A 19,943-nucleotide genomic window follows, 5' to 3' on the forward strand; every position below is an offset into this window, starting at 1 on the left:
AGGAAACATTTTTTTACGCAGAATAATTTGTATGTGGAATGAACTGCCAGAGAAAGTGGTGGTTGCAGCTACAGTAACAATGTTTAAAAGACATTTGATAAGTTGATGAATAGAAAGGTTTGGAGGGATATGGGCCATATGTAGGCAGGTGGGAACATGGTCAGCCTGGACTAGTTGGGCCGAAGGATCAGTTTCCATACTGGATGACATTATGAGCAGAATCCCACGGATGACAGAAGTTATAGTGACCAAGCATTTTTCATCTCTCCCAAATGATGGACTTTTGACTGTGGGTAGTTGTGAGGAATTTTGAACTACAATGTTGATGTATATCTCTATGACTCTATGACTCCATGACTGCAGCCAAGATGTTACATTTTCATGTAGACACCCCTGTGGTTAAACACAATGTATATGGACTATGCACATCATTTTGCAGTTGGAAATCTTCATTCCCTGTACAACTTTTTCAAAGGAGAGCCCTGCCATTCAAGTGAGGAAAATGTATAATGGGTGGCTTACATACCCACTCTCCCTCATTGCACATAGGTCTACTGAGAAGAGTTGTGCTCACACTGCCTTTTGCAAATTCAACATTGTCCTAGAAGATGCTCAAACAGTTTGGGGAACTCAGCAGTCTACATGAACTCTGAAACACTGATAGGTTACCAATGATCTAAAGGTCAAAAAGAGATTCCTCAAGATTCTTCTTAACTTGCTGGCTACCATTAATGACTTCATTATGCAACTTTCAGATATGGCATCCTGCTGAAAGCTTTAAACCGTTATCTAACCTTAGCACCATGTATTGTTTGCATCTTGTCACCATGTGTTGTTGGCATCTTGTTTCCATGTCTGCTGCTTTTTCCCTAACAGACAGGAGGATATGTAATGTGTAGATTCTTTAAAGTGGAACCCCTTGAAAAAATCAGCATATAATCAGACACATAATGCCACATTAATCTTTCCTAGCCTGTCACCATGCTCATATAACCATTGCTTTGCAAAAATAAGCTCCTTTTTTGCTCTCTGCATAAGCATGGAATTCAATGCAGATTGCAGCACCGTAATCCTCTCTAGCTTCACCAACAAGGGCCTGTCAAAATAAGCCTTCTTGGCTATCTTCAACCATGCTGCGAGGAGATGTTGCTGCTTGCCTTTCTGCCGCTTCCTACTGGAAGTAGGAAATAACTAACCCCCTGGCTTTGGCAGTTTCCCAAAGGATGGATGGGCTACTAACCAAGCCTGAATTAATGATTAGGAACGTCCGAAATTCCCTCGAGAAATACTCCTTGAGGATAAAGGGATCCATTTGCCAGTGCCTCCGACCCATTGTAACGTCCTTAATCTTAACCATCAGGTACACTGCAGCATGATTGGTCATGGTAGTATTACCAATCGTACCAAATGGTGCCACCAAATGCCACGGGGTGAGAAAAAAATCAACCCCTGGTGTCGCATCTGTGTGGATTGGAGAAAACGTAAAATCCCTGTCTGTAGGGTGGAGATGTCTCCAGATGTCCACTTGCCCTAACTCCACACACAGATCCACTAATTGTTTAGTTTGTACAGAGGGTTTCGGGGGGCCTTTGGGCAACCAGTCTACTGGGGGAACCATGATACAACTAAAATCTCCCCCTATAATGATAAGGCAGGACTCGAGACTGATCAATTTAGAGATTGCATCTACCAAAAATTTGAGGAGATGGGCCTGAGAGCAATAAAAAAATTAAAACACCGTATTCTTCCCGGTTATCAGGGCTTTGAGAATTGTGTCCTTAAGACACTCTAGTAACTTAAGTGGAAAATTCCTCCTTACCAATATGGCCACTCCCCTACCTCTGGTATTAAAAGATGAAAAGTAAACCCAATCAAAGCCATTCTGTTGTAGTCTCAAATACTCCCTATCATCCAAGTGTGTCTCCTGTAACAAAGCAATATCCATCTTCTCTTTCTAAGACTCAAAAGTACCTTCTTCCTCTTAATTGGTGAGTGACTCCCTTTAATATTCCGGGTACACTGTTTAATCAAGTCATAAGACATAACTTTCTGCAGTAACATTTAAATTCCAGAGAGGAGGAACCACAAATCACCGAGCCTTAATGATGCAAGATCCATCAAACATAAAAACTACATAAACTAAAACCACTACAGTTAGCAAACCTACAAAGCAAACAAAGACTATATACAACAAAAACCAAAAAGCAAACCAACATATAAAGCACCAAAGATGCTGAATAGGGGAACTCATCCCTGTCCAAAGGGGGCAACTACCCATCCCAAAACCCAATTTCCCATCCTGCAGCCCAGGCATTTGAATACCTGTACCAGGTATAAACTACCCTTAAGTAGGCATCTAGCCATCCCAACCATTTTCCCCCCTCCTAGCTAGAGCTGCACCGCACCAAAAGAAAATAGTTCATGTGAATAGCAATGTTAAAAAAAGAGGGGTAAATATCCCATCCACCTTTGGTTTAACTTAGCTTAGAAATTGAAAGTACATATCTCAACCGCAACTAAACATAGTTTACACCAGATTATTACCAACAACAAAAAATGGGAAAAGAAAGCCACAACCGGGCTTCCTCTGTTTTTTAAAGAAAAAACAAAGACATAGCCAAACAACACTATTTGTACATACTAAATTGTTCAGATTAATTTGTCCACAAAGTCTCTTGCCTTCTCCAATGTGTCAAAGAAATGTACGGATCCATCTTAAGCACCGATGGATACCTCAGAAAGTATTGGATCCCAAGCTACCTCAGTCTTCTTTTGACACCGTCATAGGATTTTCTTTTCTGGATCATCGCTGTTGAGAAGTCCTGGAAAAACATGATCTTAGAGCCCTCTTAAATTAGGACCTTCAGATCCTTCTCCTGGATTCTGGAAGCATCCACAATTCTCTCCTTTATCTCTATAATGATGAAACCACACCAAGAGAGGACAAGGATGTTGAGCCAGACCTGACCTCTCTGCCATAACCCAGTGAGCCCTCTCAATTTTTAAGCCTCTCATTTCAGCCTCCAAGTTGAGGAATTTTGGCAACCAGTCCTCCAATTCCGTTGGCCACTTAATGTCTGGCAGACTGAGGATCTGAATATTGTTTCTCCTGCCCCTGTTCTCAAGATCATCCAACTTGATCACGCAAATTATGGACCTGCGTCTCCAGTATTTGGAACCTATCCTTGGAGGAACTGCTATCAGCTTCTACCACTGTGACTCTGTGTTCAACTTCATCCGTCCTTCCTCCCAGGTCTCCCAGCTGCTGTTCATGCTTCTACAGCATGATAGAGATCAGGGCCAGCTTCTCTATCTGCTTACCCAACATCTCGCAAGATCTTTTGAGCTCCTTCACCAGGGCCTGGTAAGTAATCGAGTCTGAAGATCCTACAGTCTGGGATGCCGGCCTGCCTTGGACGCTCCTCCTCCCTCCTTTGGTATCCCTGGAGGGTGAAAACACAGATAAGTTGATTTTCCACAATTTCCTGGGGCTTAATGACCTTTCCAGAGTCCCAGGATATCGCAATGGTATGGGTTTGGTGGTTAGAACTTCGTCCCACTTGTGCTACAGTGCAGAGCTCTGCAACGTGATCCTCCGAGATTGCCGCCATCTTGAATCCTCAGAATCTTGCATTTTAATATTTGCCTCTTACTCTTCCAAATTCCATGCAGATATAAGGCTAGCTCGTCCAACCTTGCTTCATGAGACAACCCATTTTACAAGTATTAGTCCAATAAATCATCTTCGAACTGCTTCCAATACATTTACATTCTTCCTTAAATTCTGCTCACAATAAACCAGGTATGGTCTGATCTGTGCCCTGTATAACTGAAACGTAAATTCCCTACTTTAGTATTAGGGCGGTTTTCCCAGGAGCATCAGATGCTGAGAGGTGACCTTATAGAGGTTTATAAAATCATGAGGGGCATGGATAGGTTAAATAGGTCTTTTCCCTGGGGTGGGGGAGTCCAGCACTCGAGGGAATAGGTTTAGGATGAGAGGGGAAAGATTTAGAAGGGACCTAATGACAATTTTTTCACACAGAGGGTGTGTGCATATGGAATGAGCTGTCAGGGGAAGTGGTGGAGGCTGGTACAATTACAACATAAGAATAGGAAGGATTTAGAGGGATATGGGCCAAGTGCTAGCAAATGCGACTAGGTTAGTTTCGGATAGCAGGTCGGCATGGACAAGTTGGATCAAAAGGTCTGTTTCTGTGCTGTACATACTTGAGTCTATAACACTCTATCACCTTACCTTATTACTTGCTGTAGCTACCTGCTTGCTTTTGTGAATATACAGCAGGGCATCATAACACTCTGAAGTCTCTCTATTTAATTAATATGCTTTTTTCCCTTCTTCCTGCCAAAATGGATAATTTCACATTTCCTCAAATACTCCATTTGCAATTCAGTTACCACTCAACTTTTCAATGACTTTTTGTAGTCTCATTATATCCTCTTCACAACTTACTTTACTACTTATTGTTTTTTCATCAGCAAATTTAGTAACCATACCTTCCTTCCCTTCATCCAATCCATTTGTATAAATTATAAACTGTTGAGGTCCTAGATCTGATTCCTGTGGCACACTACTTGTTGCATCTTTTCAACCTGAAAAGGACCCATTTAAACCTACTTGCTACTTCCTGTTAGCTTGTCAATCTTTAATTCTTGCTAATATGTTAACTCTTACACTATGAGCTTTTGTTATCTTGACGAATCATTGATCTGACACTTTATCAAACACCTTCTGGCAATCAAAGTGCAGTACATTCTTTGGTTAATCTTCATCTCCAGTACAAAGTGCTTCCTCTCAAAACTTCAATTGATTGGTTAAATATGATTTCCCTTTCACAAAACTATATTAAATCTGATTACTGTAAATTTATCTTAAGTGTCCCGCTACACCTTTTTGTAATACACCTTTTTAAGAACAGAGAATTAGGTGGATTAGGAGCCAGCCACTTATCAAACTTTTATAATTTACTTTTCTATTTCTGGCTAGCTTTTTCTCAAACTCTGTTCTTCCCCTCCCTATTAATATTTTAGTCATTCTTTGCTGGTTTATTTTCTATCAGTCTTCTGATGTATCACTTGTCTTTGCACAATTTTATGCTTTTTCCTCTAAATTTGATGCTACTTTTTAGCACTTCTCATCAATAACTCATATGTCACAGCTCCCATGTTTATACAACCAATTCACACCCAATTGACCCTTAATTAATATATCCATCACATGTTCCCTCTTTTCAATATGTCTCAGGCATTCCTTCAGATTATATTGGATATTAACATTGAAAATATTTCTAGCCATATATGAATAACTGTGTTGTTGAAGAGATGGCATAGAGGAAATCTGAATGATATATACCTCGTGAAGACAGTTATCCGTTATTTCTTTCCAGAATTGTGTAGTTAGTGAAACTTTTCTAAAAAAAAATTCCAAATGAGTTAAGTTCTTTTTGTTAACTCATGTATGTCAGAATGTTTACTTTCAGACTTCTACCTCTTTTGTCAACAAGCAGTTCAGCATCACTAGATCACAAGAGTACTTGGGAAGATGAGAATATGGTTGGATAATACATACCAAACACCTGAGTTGTAATAAGATGATGGGTCCTTATTGGCCAATAGTTGTTTATGGAGTTTATGAATCACTTTTTGATAGTTGTTTAAGAAATTGTACATATTTTTTTAAGGAAGCAATTATGTAGCACGTATTATTATTAACCAGCAGAAGACACTGCTTCTACTTTGATTCAATGTCAACTGTCAACTATTTTTATCATTTAAAATGTCATTATGTGTAGACAGTGCAACAAGGTTAGCCAGCTGGACCTCATAGAATATGAGTTCCATGACTGGACCAGATTGACAGCTCCAATCAAGGAACCCTAGCTGCCATGTAAAAAGTGTGAGTGTTCGAGATTCTGACACTCTAGTGCCTGATTCTGTATGAGGCAGCACTATAGTCAAAGGCTGTTGATGTGTAAATAAAGGGTGATGGGATACTGGACTCTGTGGAGATATTACATTTTGTATTTTTAAAAGGTTGTAATAAGTGTCTTTTTCCCTCAAACTGTATTACAATAAGTGGCTTTATAGTGTTATCTTGGTATCAAACATTTAAACATAACTCAGGCCTGTCTGAGCTGTAAACCGTAGCTAGGTCAATTGTGGACGTGCAATAGTTGAGCTCTGTACTTTTTTTTGAGAATGGAAATCAACAATTTCTGTTTTTGTTAGTATTTAGAGATTTCTCTTGAAACATTTGTGTTTGTGCCAGCTGGGCTGTTATTTCTTCCTGCACCCACACATTTGAAGCAGCCAACATTTGCTGTTTGGATTCAGAAGTGAGAATCAGTAAGTTGGATGGCAGAGTGTGAGTAGCATCTATGTACCTGTAACTTGGCATAATTTGGCACTTTGGATCATTGTGGGTGGTGGTATATGGGATGAGTTGCGATAGAGAGAGATGAAGAATTCAGAGAACAAAAAGCCATTAGGACGTATGATTGGAGCCTGGATTTTTCACCTTAATGAAAGTGCACAATTCTATAAACAAATCAAGGTTCATGAGGATTTAAATGAGAAAAATATATGATCTATTTAATTTTATGTGCTCTCTCTAATCCAAATTTAATCAATCATTTATGAAGGCTGTTTGAATTTAATTGTTCAGTATTTTTTTAAGAGGTTCTTGGCATTTTCTTAAAGATACTTATTTTTTCCTATCATCTAATCAATAATAAAATTAATCAATATTCAGAACTGTGAATTGTATTCAGTACACATATTTGAACATGAATTGTATTCAGTACACATATTTGAATTTTTGTTGCACTGGAAGACCATCAGTTTCCACTTTGAAAATTTTTTAAAAATTCCAGTCTTCTGCATTTGACCCAAAGTGAACAAAGCTATTAATTAAAAGCTGCAAGAGAAATAGATAATTTTGCAAGTATTTGGAAACTATCTGAAAAAGAATGTGTAACTGATTGCAAAGCATTGAATTCTGCATTGCTTCTGTTGTGGTATCAGATTTTCTGTGATTTATTTTATTCTGACTATGATTCATGGGAATCTTATTTCACCAGCGTTGATTGAATCAATTGGATTTTATAGGAACAGAGTCTTCTTTGAAATGATCTACATCTTGTTTCATATAAGATTTATTTAATTCTAATTTTTTTCTCACTAATTTTAATGAATGTAGCACATCCTTATCAATGGAAAGCAAGTTAGTCATCTTGTTCAGTCACAAACATTACACATTTAACCGAGCTGGGAATTTGTCTTGCAAACGTTTCGTCCCCTGTCTAGGTGACATCCTCAGTTCTTGGGAGCCTCCTGTGAAGCGCTTCTGTGCAGTTTCCTCCGGCATTTATAGTGGCCTGTCTCTGTCGCTTCCGGTTGTCAGTTCCAGCTAAGCAAAACCAATGTAGTGTACAAAATCCCATGCAAGGACTGCACAAAACACTACATAGGACAAACAGGAAGACAGCTAACGATCCGTATCCATGAACACCAACTAGCCATGAAACGACACGACCTGCTATCCTAAGTAGCCACACACACAGATGTCAAGCAACGTGAATTCGACTGGGACAACACTACCATTATAGGGCAAGCCAAACAGAGAACAGCCAGGGAATTCCTAGAGGCATGGCACTCATCCACAGACTCTATCAACAAACACATCGACCTGGACCAAATATACCGGCCACTACAGCAGACAGCTGGAACTGACAACCGGAAGCGGCAGAGACAGGCCACTATAAATGCCGGAGGAAACAGCACAGAAGCGCTTCACAGGAGGCTCCCAAGCACTGAGGATGTCACCTAGACAGGGGACGAAACGTTTGCAAGACAAATTCCCAGCTCGGTGAACAGAACCACAACAACGAGCACCCGAGCTACAAATCTTCTCCCAAAGTTTATTACACATTTAACTTTTATTTTTTAATAGAAGTTAATTTTCACATGACCTCAAAATTGTTCTACTTTTGTCCAGAGTGTTGTGTGATGTTGATATGTCATAAAATAGTAAAAATGTATCTTTCATCCAGATTGAACATTTTGTCTCAATGGAACCTTTTTCTGCCAATATGTGGTATGGTTCAAAATTGTATGTAATGTTTGCAAGTGTCAAAAATGCTACTGGCTATTCTTTAAATGAATAACAGTCCTTCAACACATTCATTAATCGGAAACAATTGCTAAATATTTCCAGCAGTGACATCGAGGTAGCTTCAGCATGTGGTAAACTTAAGATATGATTGATTGATTTCTTGTTATATTCTTGCAGCTGGAAGTAAGAGACGAAGCTGGAAGTAACAAAGATTTGAAGGTTCATTGTGACAAGGAGGAGCTGAAGATTCATCAGCTTAACATCCAGATCCGGGAAATCTTTGCCAATCGTTTTACTCAAATGTTTGCAGATTATGAGGTGTTTGTAATTCAGCCAAACCAAGACAAGGAATCTTGGTTCAGCAACCGGGAACAGATGCAGAACTTTGATAAGGTGAGTTAACATGAATTGTGCTATTTGTTAAGAATTACTTAAGTGGAAGGTGAAGGTATGCATGCAACTTTATAGATGTTGAAGTCATTATGGTGTTAGATTTTTATGAGATGTACTTTATTCTCCAATTTTTGTTCTCCAGTTTTGTTGTAGTTATCACACTTCTGAAAGTAGCATCTCAGATTGGGAAGGAATTTTATGAGCTAGACTGCTAAAACCTTTCTCCAAAACTGAGAAAAATAATGTTTTCTTTATTAACCTCTGTAATTATCCCCACCTTTCTCAATACTGAATGGCAGAGAAGGCTTTGATCTTGTATGTTTTGACACTATATTTTTGTAAACCTGTTTTTGGATTAAAAATATGTAAAATATTACTAAGGCAGATTATGCTCAAGCAATAGCAGCTTTGCATCTATATTTAAAGGTAAAGGTAGATCACCTTGGATTAAGCAGAAGAACTTTGCTCAGAATCACCAGGAAAGCACTGGGTGCTGTGCCATCTGCAAGAATACTTATAGTTAACATGCACCATAAGGTGCCACTGTCACCAGCACTTCTGTCCCCTATCAATCCTGAATGTCCTGGAGTGACTAATTTTATTATTATTTTCATTTATGCAGGAATTCTACAACAGAGAGTTTTCAGTGTTACACAAATTTGCACTAGGTTAAAGACCAACATCTTGCTTGTGAATGTATTGCACAAGCAGGAGATTTGGAGGGGACTTGAAGAAAATATTTTTCACCCATAAGTGATAGAGGTCGGGAATGCACTATTTGGGAGGTTAGTAGAGGTTAGTAGAGAACCTTTAAAAAATACTTTGATGAGCACTTGAAATGTCTTGATATTCAAAGCTATGGGGCAAGCACTGGAAAGTGAAGCTAGTATAGATCTTTTTGGTGGTACAGTCTGGATGGGCTCAAGGGCCTCTTCACTGTAGTTCTATGATGTGAAAGTGCCGGTATTGGACTGGAGTGGACAAAGTTAAAAATTACACAACACCAGGTTATCGTCTAATCAGTTTATTTGGAAATACGAGCTTTTGGAGCACTGCTCCTTCATCAGGTAGCTAGTGGAGTAAGCTCATAGGACACAATTTATAGCAAAAGAGCATACTGTGCAATATTTTGAACAAACCTAGTTTGCTCTTAAGTCCTTCATCTTTTAGAATGGGTTGCAGGTTTCGATTCATTAATAAGCAAACTCCAGAACTACTTTCAAGTCAGATTCCTGAGATAATTTTAGGTTTTATTAAAAAAGGTGACTATCTCAGCTCAGACAATCCATTAAAGGTGTGAGGTTAGAGTCCATATGTTTTCCAATCTTGAGTCAGACTGATTATATTTCCAAAGTAGGAATTTATAAAATGTCACATGAATTATAAAAAAGATTGACTGCCTACAGATTGTATGCCATGGATTACATGATTCTATGCCATCGTGGAGTTCTCAAGATATTTTATTGTCCAGTGTTAGCAAATGCTAAAATATTCATAATTCCTCTCATTTACCATTATAGATTAAAAGCAACTGATACCTACCCTCCCCGACTCAGTAATATCGTAATGCCAGGTCCTTCTCAGTTAGAATCTCACATACGTTATATATTGGGGTGGCATGGTGGCTCAGTGGTTAGCACTGTTGCCTCACAGCACCAGGGTCTCGGGTTCGATTCCAAGCTCAGGTGACTGTCTGTGTGGAGTTTGCACATTCTGTCTGTGTCTGCATGGGTTTCCTCTGGGTGCTCTGGTTTCCTCCCACAGTCCAAAGATGTGCAGGTTAGGTGAATTGGCCATGCTTAAATAGTCAATTAGGTGCATTAGTCAGAGGGAAAAGGGGTTTGAGTGGGTTACTGTTCGGAGGGTCGGTGTGGACCTGTTGGTCCAAAGGGCCTGTTTCCACACTGTAGGAAATCTAACCTAATCTAATCTAAATTAAGTTGACCCAGGAAATTAGGGATATGGCAACCTGTGAATGGTAGCAAGTTACTGGAGTGCTCTTTGCATGTAATTTAAATAACGCCTGAATGGAAACCCTGTTGAAAATGTATCCTAATAAGAATTACATTTATATGGCACATTTAAGTGCTTCCTAAGTGTCCGTTAGCCACCAAATTTGCCAAATGTATTTATCACTGAGTATATTAAGTGCAAATTTCATGAAAACTTCCATGTTAACCTTATAGTGAGGCCCCTTTTGGTCATGGCTGACCATGGGTTGTATCCTTGTTGTTCTGGCTTTCTGCTTCCCTGAAGCAATGTCACTTGTGACTGAAGAGACCAATGCTGGAGTGACAGTCCAGGTTGCAGAGGTCACATCTGTATGTGGTCGTTGATTTGCTAGAACTGCTGTACTTCCTTTGTGCCCGCTTGTCTGCTGCACCGCTCATCAGCTTCTTTTCCTCTGTTTTGAGGTGTTGGTTCAGGGTGCTTCTGCATCTTGCGCAGTCAGCTGCAAGCCATTCTCAGGACTCCGTAACGATATCAAGTGCCTTCATGTCCCTCATGCAGACATCCTTGTAGTGCAGTTGGGGATGCCCAGTGGGTCTCTTCCCGGATGCAAGCTCTCAGTAGAGAATATCCTTTCGGATGCAACCATCCTCCATGTGGTGGACGTGGCCCAGCCAATGCAGTCTATGCTGCCTGAGAAGAGTGTACATGCTGGAAAGGCCAGCACGAGATAGGACCGCTGCTAGGACACTGTCTTGCCAGGATATGCCCAGGATATGGTGGATACTCCAAGTGGTCTTCTCTCCTGTCTGGCATATGTAGTACACGTTTCACTGCCATACAGCAGTGTCCTTATGATGCAGGCGTTGTAGACTGACGTTTTTGTTTTCATTGTCAGCATGGAATTTGTCCATGCTCAAGTCGTGAGGTGAGCAAGAGTTGAGGCTGCTTTCCTGATTCTCTTGTCGATCTCTGTGTTATCAGTGATGGTAGAGCCAAGGTAAGTAAACTGATGGATGACATTGAGTTTGTAGTTGATGGTGATGACTGGCAGTGCCTCTATGTCCTGCCCCAGGATGCTCGTCTTCTTCAGACTGGTAGTCAGCCTGAAATCCTTGCAAGTGTGTGACAGGTGGTCTATCAGTAACCGGAGTTCCTGCTGGGTGTGTGCTGCAACTACAGCATCAACGGCAAACAGCATGTCCCTGATGAGTGCTGCGCTTACCTTTGTCTTGGCTGTAAGGCCGGTCAGGTTGATCTCGTGCACAAATAAATTCCCTCCATTGCGGCACCAAAGGCATGTTTCAGGAGCACAGCAAAAATAATCCCAGAGTGTGGGAGCGAGGACGCAGCCTTGTTTAATGCCACTGCGGATGTCAAATGGCTCAGAAGAGCTGCCGTTGAACTGCACTGTCCCCTTCCTGTTACTGTGGAAGGATTCTCTCATGCTCAGTAGTTTCAGTGGTCAGCCAATCTTTAGGAGAATCTCGAAAAGGTAGTTTCTGCTGACCAGGTTGAACGCCTTGGTGAGGTCAATGAAAGCGACATACAGCGGCATTTTCTTTTCTCTGCACTTCTCCTGCAGTTGGCGAAGGGAGAAGATCATGTTTACTGTTGACCTTTTAGCTCAGAAGCTGCACCGTGACTCTGGGTAGTGTTCATAATACTAATATGTTTGTAGCTGATGGTGTGAGGAACACTGTGGTCCTTCTGCCAATGTCCTTACATTGATAAGCTCCTCCTCTTCAAATTTTTTCCAGTGGGAACAATTCCTCTCTATTCGGATTGCTCATGATTTTGAACCCCTCAAATCAAACCTCTTCTTTCTTTTCTCTAAGGCGACCAACCACGGCATCTAAAATCTATCCTTGCAACTGAGATCTTGCATCATGGGAACCATTCTGATGTATCTTTTCTGCACCTTCTGAAAAACTTGCTTATTCTTCCTTAAGATCCATTGTAACTTGCTTGCTTTCTCTTTGTGTTTGTTTAGAAAGTCCAGACTCTTATGCTTTTGTGATCATTTTCTAAATCTACTCTGACACCTTCTACAACTTGTGTACTTTAACATGAGGTATCTCTCTTTCTTCATCCTGAATAGAATAAAGGTAAAAGTAAAATTGCCATAGTCCTATTGGTCATCTGGTTAAACCATCACCATCATCCTCTCTCTAATGGGAGAGCAGCTCTATGGCCTGATAAGACTATGGTGACTTTACCTTTTTGTGTTGTACTGACCTTTACATCATCATTACTTCTTCCTCGCAAGATGCATTATTTCACACTTAGAGTAATAGAGCCATAGAGATGTACAGCACGCAAACAGACCCTTCAGTCCAATTCATCCGTCCCGACCAGATATCCAAAATTAATTTAGTCACATTTGCTGGCACTTGGCCATATCCCTCTGAACCCTTCGTATTCATACACCCATCCAAATGTCTTTTAAATGTTGTAATTGTACCAGCTTCCACCACTTATGGCAGCTCATTACTCCGCCCGCGCACGCCCACCCGCCCGCACACCCATCCGACTGCACACCCTCTGCATGAGAAAGGTTGCCCCTTAGGTCCTTTTTAAACCTTTGCCCTCTCACCCTAAACTTATGCCTTTTAATTCCGGACTCCCCTACCCGAAGAAAAAGACCTTGTCTATTTACCCTATCCATGCTCCTCCTGATTTTATAAACCTCTATAAGGTCACCCCTCAGCCTCTGAAGCTCCAGCCTATTCAACCTCTCCCTATAGTTCAAACCCTATAACCCTGGCAATACCCTTGTAAATCTTTTCTGAACCCTTTCAAGTTTCACAACATCCTCCTTTCGGAGGGAGATCAGAATTACACAAAATATTCCAAAAGTGTCCTAACCAATGTCCTATATGACCTCCCAACTACTATGACTCAATGCTCTGACCAATAAAGGAAAGCCTTTTTCACTATCCTATGCATTTGAGACTTATATTTTCAAGGAACTATGAACCTGCACTCCAAGGTCTTTTTGTTCAGCATTAAATATCATCTGTCTTTTGTCTGCATTTTGCGCCAGTTTATATGCTATTGAGGTTTATCGCTGTTCTTCTCACAGTTCAGAGTACTTGCAAGTTTGTATCATCTGCAATTTTTACAAGTATGACACTCAAGTTCAGGTCACTAATTAACATTGGGAAAAAGCCCAGTTTTGATTCCTAATCAATGTTCATACTTATTCTGATATATCTCTGGAGCAAGTGAGCCATGATCCTGGATTACATTACAGTATGGAAACAGGCCCTTCGGCCCAACAAGTCCACACCGACCTGCCGAATTGCAACCCACCCATACCCCTACATTTATCCCTTACCTAACACTACGGGCAATTTAGCATGGCCAATTCACCTGACCTGCACATCTTTGGACTGTGGGAGGAGGAAACCCACGCAGACATGGGGAGAATGTGCAAACTCCACACAGTCAGTCGCCTGAGGCGGGAATTGAACCCAGGTCTCTGGCGCTGTGAGGCAGCAGTGCTAACCACTGTGCCACCATGTCGCCCAGAGGCAGGCACATAACACTGCACTGTAAGACGCTTCTTCTTATCTATATACATATAAAACTTGTCTGAATTCCCTTTTTGTGCGAGTTGCCCTTCGCTTCTCATGCTCTTTTGTTGTCTCTCTAATTTCCTGTACATTTCCTTTCTGGATTTTGTATATTCAGCTTGCTTATTTCACTTGTGATATCAACTTGATATCTCTTATGTGTTTCGTTTCCTTTCCCAGCTTAATCTTGCTGTCTGTACCTCATCTGTGCCAAAGCTAGCTCCTCTTTAAAAAAAAAGCTGGTTGTTACTTTACAGGTTGAGACTTGTCCATTCTTATCCCACTGAAATTGACTGTGTTATGCTAAAGTATGTTTGCTCAATTGTTACATGTTCTCTTCCAGAGCCAAACTAAATTTTTAAATGCTATTATCACTTTTCAGTAAATGTTTCCCTATTGACACTTAACTAAGAATTTGCTAAGATTCTACAACAGATCAAGTTCAGGCCCTAGTCTGTCTCTGTGAGAACAAAGTTTATATGTTGTGCTGCTGATGGTACTTTGAATATATGCTAGCTATCTAACTAACTGCCTGTCCAGTTTCTATTTATATACTTTTGAAGAAATCAAATAAACAAACGTTTAACCCTAGTATCTTTTTTTTAATGAAAAAGATTAAATTTTTTAATAAAATTATAAAATTACTATAAAATAGTATAACAATCTTATAGTATAACAACAATAAATGAACTACTACTCTACTTCACAAACAAGAGAAAAAAAAATACCCATACCAAAATTCAATAAATAACGAAACAAAATAGACTAAATTAAATTAGATTGAACTAAGTTAAATTACACCAAAACTTCCCATCACCAGGAGTGTCAGTTGGCAAACCCGTATTTATTTGGGATTCTTTCTCTCAGGGGCCCCCCACCTGCCAGATACAGCCCTCTCAGCTATACAAAGGCTCTAATCAATATAGCCGACAAGTCTGCATTCATATAATTCAAAAGGGGCCGCCATATCCTACAAAAAAGTTCAGTTTTCTGGTGCACCATACTTGTAAGGAAGTCCAGGGGGATATTTTCCACAACTAACCTACGCCATCCTGAAAGTCCTGGGGGATTTTCCAATATCTAGCTCATCAGAATGTTCTTCCTCGCACAATATGAAAGCATATTAAACAGTTTCTTCCCTTGCACATTAAAGAGGACATTTGGCAAATCCAAGAGGAGGGACACTGGATCTACCTTGACCTCGGTTCCCAAGATCCCTTCCAAAACACTCGATATAGTGCCCCAATACCTACGAAGCTTGTGGCATGACCACAAGCAATGAGTATCTGTTTTACATTTAGGACACATTGGATATGTTCCGTTTTAAAATTTTGCAAGCTGCTCCGGACCCATATAGACCCTGTGGAGAGACTGTGTTCTATTATAAATTGAAATCTTCCTCTCATTCTTCCAAATATCCTCCCATGGGTCTGACGAGATATATACCCCCAATTCCTGAGTCCAGATCCAGCATAGCCGTTCAAGTGTACTTTGAGATACTACGTCCTAGTAAATGGTAGAGGGTTCTGATCGAGAGAGTACCTGTGGACTAAAGTACTCTCCTCTCCACATCAGATTTATAGGGATTAACCAGTAAATGTAGTCTTCTTCTATAGAAAATCCCTAATCTGAAAATAATGAAAGAGGTCCATACTGGACAATTCATACTTCTGGCTCAGCTGATTGAAAGACATCATGACCTCCCCTCAAAAAAGTCTCCCAAACAGGAGACTCCTCTAGACTCCAGAACATGAAGCCAAAATTCATCGATCCTAGCCGAAATCCTGGCATTCCTACTATGGGAGTAAAAATGGAAGGTTTATATAAATTACCCTTGCTTTGTCGCATCATTCTCCATGCTTTAACTATGTTACGGACAATCGGGTTTCTGCAATGCTCCATGACAGTCCTCACCTCATAGAGTCATAGAGATGTACAGCATGGAAACAGACCCTTCGGTCCAACTCATCCATGCCAACCAGATATCCCAACCCAATCTAGTCCCACCTGCCAGCACCTGGCCCATATCCCTCCAAATCCTTCCTATTCATATACCCATCCAGATGCCTTTTAAATGTTGCAATTGTACCAGCCTCCACCACATCCTCTGGCAGCTCATTCCATACATGTACCACCCTCTGCCCCTTTGGTCTCTTTTATATCTTTCCCTTCTCACCTTGAACCTATGCTCTCTAGTTCTGGACTCCCCCACCCCAGGGAAAAAACTTTGTCTATTTATCCTATCTATGCCCCTCATGATTTTGTAAACCTCTCTTAGGTCACCCCTCAGCCTCCCACGCTCCAGGGAAAACAGCTCCAGCTTGTTCAGCCTCTCCCTATAGCTCAAATCCTCCAACCCAATCCTTGTAAATCTTTTCTGAACCCTTTCAAGTTTCACAACATCTTTCTGATAGGAAGATGACCAGAATTGCACGCAATATTCCAACAGTGGCCTAACCAATGTCCTGTACAGCTGTGACATGACCTCCCAACTCCTGTACTCAATACTCCAATAAAGGAAAGCATACCAAATGCCTTCTTCACTATCTTAGCTACCTGCAACACCACTTTCAAGGAGCTATGAGCCTGCTCTCCAAGGTCTCTTTGTTCAGAACATTCCCTAGTACCTTACCATTAAGTGTATAAATCCTGCTAAGATTTGCTTTCCCAAAATGCAGCACCTCACATTTATTTAAATTAAACTCCATCTGCCACTTCTCAGCCCATTGACCCATCTGAACAAGATCCCATTGTAATCTGAGATAACCTTCTTTGCTGTCCACTACATCTCCAACTTTGGTGTCATCTGCAAATTTGCTAACTATACCTATTATGCTCACATCCAAATTATTTATATAAATGATGAAAAGTAGTGGACTCAGCACCGATCCTTGTGGCACTCCACTGGTCACAGGCCTTCAGTCTGAAAAACAACCCTCCACCACCACCCTCTGTCTTCTACCTTTGAGCCAGTTCTGTATCAAAATGGCAAGTTCTCTCTGTATTCGATGAGATCTAACCTTGCTAACCAGTCTCCCATGGGGAACCATGTCGAATACCCTCCTGAAGTCCACATATATCACATCCACCATTCTACCCTCATCAATCCTCTGTTACTTCTTCAAAAAACTCAATCAAGTTTGTGAGACATGATTTCCCACGCACAAAGCCATGTTGACTATCCCTAATCAGACCTTGCCTTTCCAAATACATGTACATCCTGTTCATCAGGATTCCCTCCAACAACTTGCCCACCACCGACGTCAGGCTCACTGGTCTATAGTTCCCTGGCTTGTCTTTAGCACCTTTCTTAAACAGTGGCACCACATTAGCCAACCTCCAGTCTTCTGGCACCTCACCTGTGACTATCGATGCTACAAATTAGATTAGATTACTTACAGTGTGGAAACAGGCCCTTCGGCCCAACAAGTTCACACCGACCCGCCGAAGCGCAACCCACCCATACCCCTACATTTACCCCTTTACCTAACACTACGGGCAATTTAGCATGGCCAATTCACCTGACCTGCACATCTTTGGACTGTGGGAGGAAACCGGAGCACCTGGAGGAAACCCACGCAGACACGGGGAGAATGTGCAAACTCCACACAGTCAGTTGCCTGAGGCAGGAATTGAACCCAGGTCTCTGGTGCTGTGAAGCAACAGTGCTAACCACTGTGCCACCGTGCCACCCACTAATATATCTCACTAATATCTCAGTGAAAGCACCACCAATCACTTCCCTTGCTTCCCGCAGAGTTCTTGGGTACACCTGATCAGGTCCTGGGGACTTATCCACCTTTAACCATTTCAAGACATCCAGCACTTCCTCCTCTGTAATATGGACATTTTTCAAGATGTCACCATCTATTTCCCTACATTCTATATCTTCCATGTCCTTTTCCACAGTAAATACTGATGTAAAATACTCGTTTGGTATCTTCCCCCATCTCCTGCGGCTCTGCACAAAGGCCGCCTTACTGATCTTTCCCTAGTTACCCTTTTGTCCTTAATGTATTTGTAAAAACCCTTTGGATTCTCCTTTATTCTATTTGCAAAAGCTGTCTCATGCCCCCTTTCTGCCCTCCTGATTTCTCTCTTAAGTATACTGTTACTGAGTTTATACTCTTCTAAGGATTCACTTGATCTATCCTGTCTATACCTGACATATGCTTCCTTCTTTTAACCAAAATCTCAGTTTCTTTATCACCCAGCATTCCCTATACCTACCAGCCTTTCCTTTCAACCTAACAGGAATATACTTTCTCTGGATTCTTGTTATTTCATTTCTGAAGGCTTCCCATTTTCCAGTTGTCCCTTTACCTGCGAACATCTGCTCCAATCAGCTTTTGAAAGTTTTTGCCTAATTCTGTCAAAATTGGCCTTTCTCCAATTTATAACTTTAGAGCCAGTCTCAATACCAGAAACTTGGCTGTTCGTGCTACGTCCCCCTGAGAATTCATCACCCCCTACATTTTCCAAAACAGTATACTTGCTTGAAATGAGGATAGCAACAGAAGACTCCTGAACTACCTGCCTACCTCTCTTACCTATCCTGGAGTTAACCCATCTATGTGACTGTATCTGCGACTTCCCCTGCCCCCCTTCCTATAACTGCCTTCCATCATATCCCCTTGCTCTTGTAAATTCCTCTAACTGCCTCTCCACCCATCCATTCGATCCGATCGGATTCGCAACCAACAGCATTTATTGCAGATATAATCCTCAGTAACCCGACAAGCAGAGCATATCACTCTTCCATGGGCCATTTTTGCTTCTGTCACTCTACAGACCCAGTAAATAGTACTGTCTTATTCCTCTACAAAACAGGTTAAATGAATACTTATGGCTTATATTTTAAGTTTAATCAAGAGACATAGCTCAATAAAACTTATAATCAAGAAAGAGCCCACACTACTCACTACTGTAGACTTATTTTAAGACCACGCATAAAACATCCACTTATCTGTTTCAGTGCTCTGACCTCTCCAAACAGGTTCCTCCAAGATCAGTTGTGAATTTCACTGTTTTTTAATTTTCCCAGATGCATGCCGATGTCCAGTGATACATGAATTCAACAGCAAAGGCAGTAACTGCTAACTCTGTCAGTTAGCAATGTGGGTTTAACTTGTGCATAAACAACAAATTAATAAGGGGACATTTTGCTTGGGAGACCTTGATGACCAGTCAAATTGACCTTGAGTCCTGGCAAGCCCAATCATTCACATAGGATAATAGGAGACTTAATTAATATCTCTTGAAATCTGGAAGGTTAATAAAATTGATTTTATACCCTGAGAATGAGCCAAATGAATTCATCTTTTGTATTAAAACAGGGCACAGACATTGTTGAATTAGATAGAAAAAGAAGATGTCTTCTGCATAAAGGGTGTTTTTACACTCCCCTAATACCACTCCAGAGCAACTATATTGGGGGTCCCTCCGGATAGCCTCCACCAACGGCTCAATCACTAATGTAAATAGTAGTGGTGAAAGGGGGCAATGTGGGTTTAACTTGTGCATAAACTTGTTGGCTACCTCTACCAATACTAAAATTGTCAGACCTTATGCTATTAGTGAGAACCACAGCCTTAGGATCTTTATATAATACTGCCACCACCTGGTGAAGACCACACACCCCCGCCCAAAGACCAAACTGTTCTAGGACATAAAAAAGATAAAGCCACTCCACCTGGTCAACTGCTTTCTCTGCATTTAGGGAGACTACCAAGCCCAGAATTGACCTTTGCTGGTACACCTGGACACCATTCAGCACTCTTCTAGTGTTATTAGAGGACATGCCACCCTTAATGAAACCTGTCTGGTCCTCCTTTACAATAGAGGACAAGACCTTCGCCAACCTCAGTGCCAGCATTTTCGACAATTTA

At 41.0% G+C, this 19,943-nt stretch overlaps 1 protein-coding gene across 2 annotated transcripts in view; it reads left to right on the top strand.

The window, feature by feature from the left end:
• Positions 1-19,943, top strand: part of dennd5a (DENN/MADD domain containing 5A) — a 257,488-nt gene that overhangs the window by 111,179 nt on the left and 126,366 nt on the right. For both annotated transcript variants that reach the window (XM_072592284.1, XM_072592285.1), the window contains one exon: positions 8,312-8,527. In XM_072592284.1, coding sequence (XP_072448385.1) covers positions 8,312-8,527 — 216 coding nt within the window. The remainder of the gene's footprint in view (positions 1-8,311; positions 8,528-19,943) is intronic.

This window comes from Chiloscyllium punctatum, chromosome 22 (genome assembly GCF_047496795.1).
Source record: "Chiloscyllium punctatum isolate Juve2018m chromosome 22, sChiPun1.3, whole genome shotgun sequence".
Lineage (NCBI taxonomy): Eukaryota > Metazoa > Chordata > Chondrichthyes > Orectolobiformes > Hemiscylliidae > Chiloscyllium > Chiloscyllium punctatum.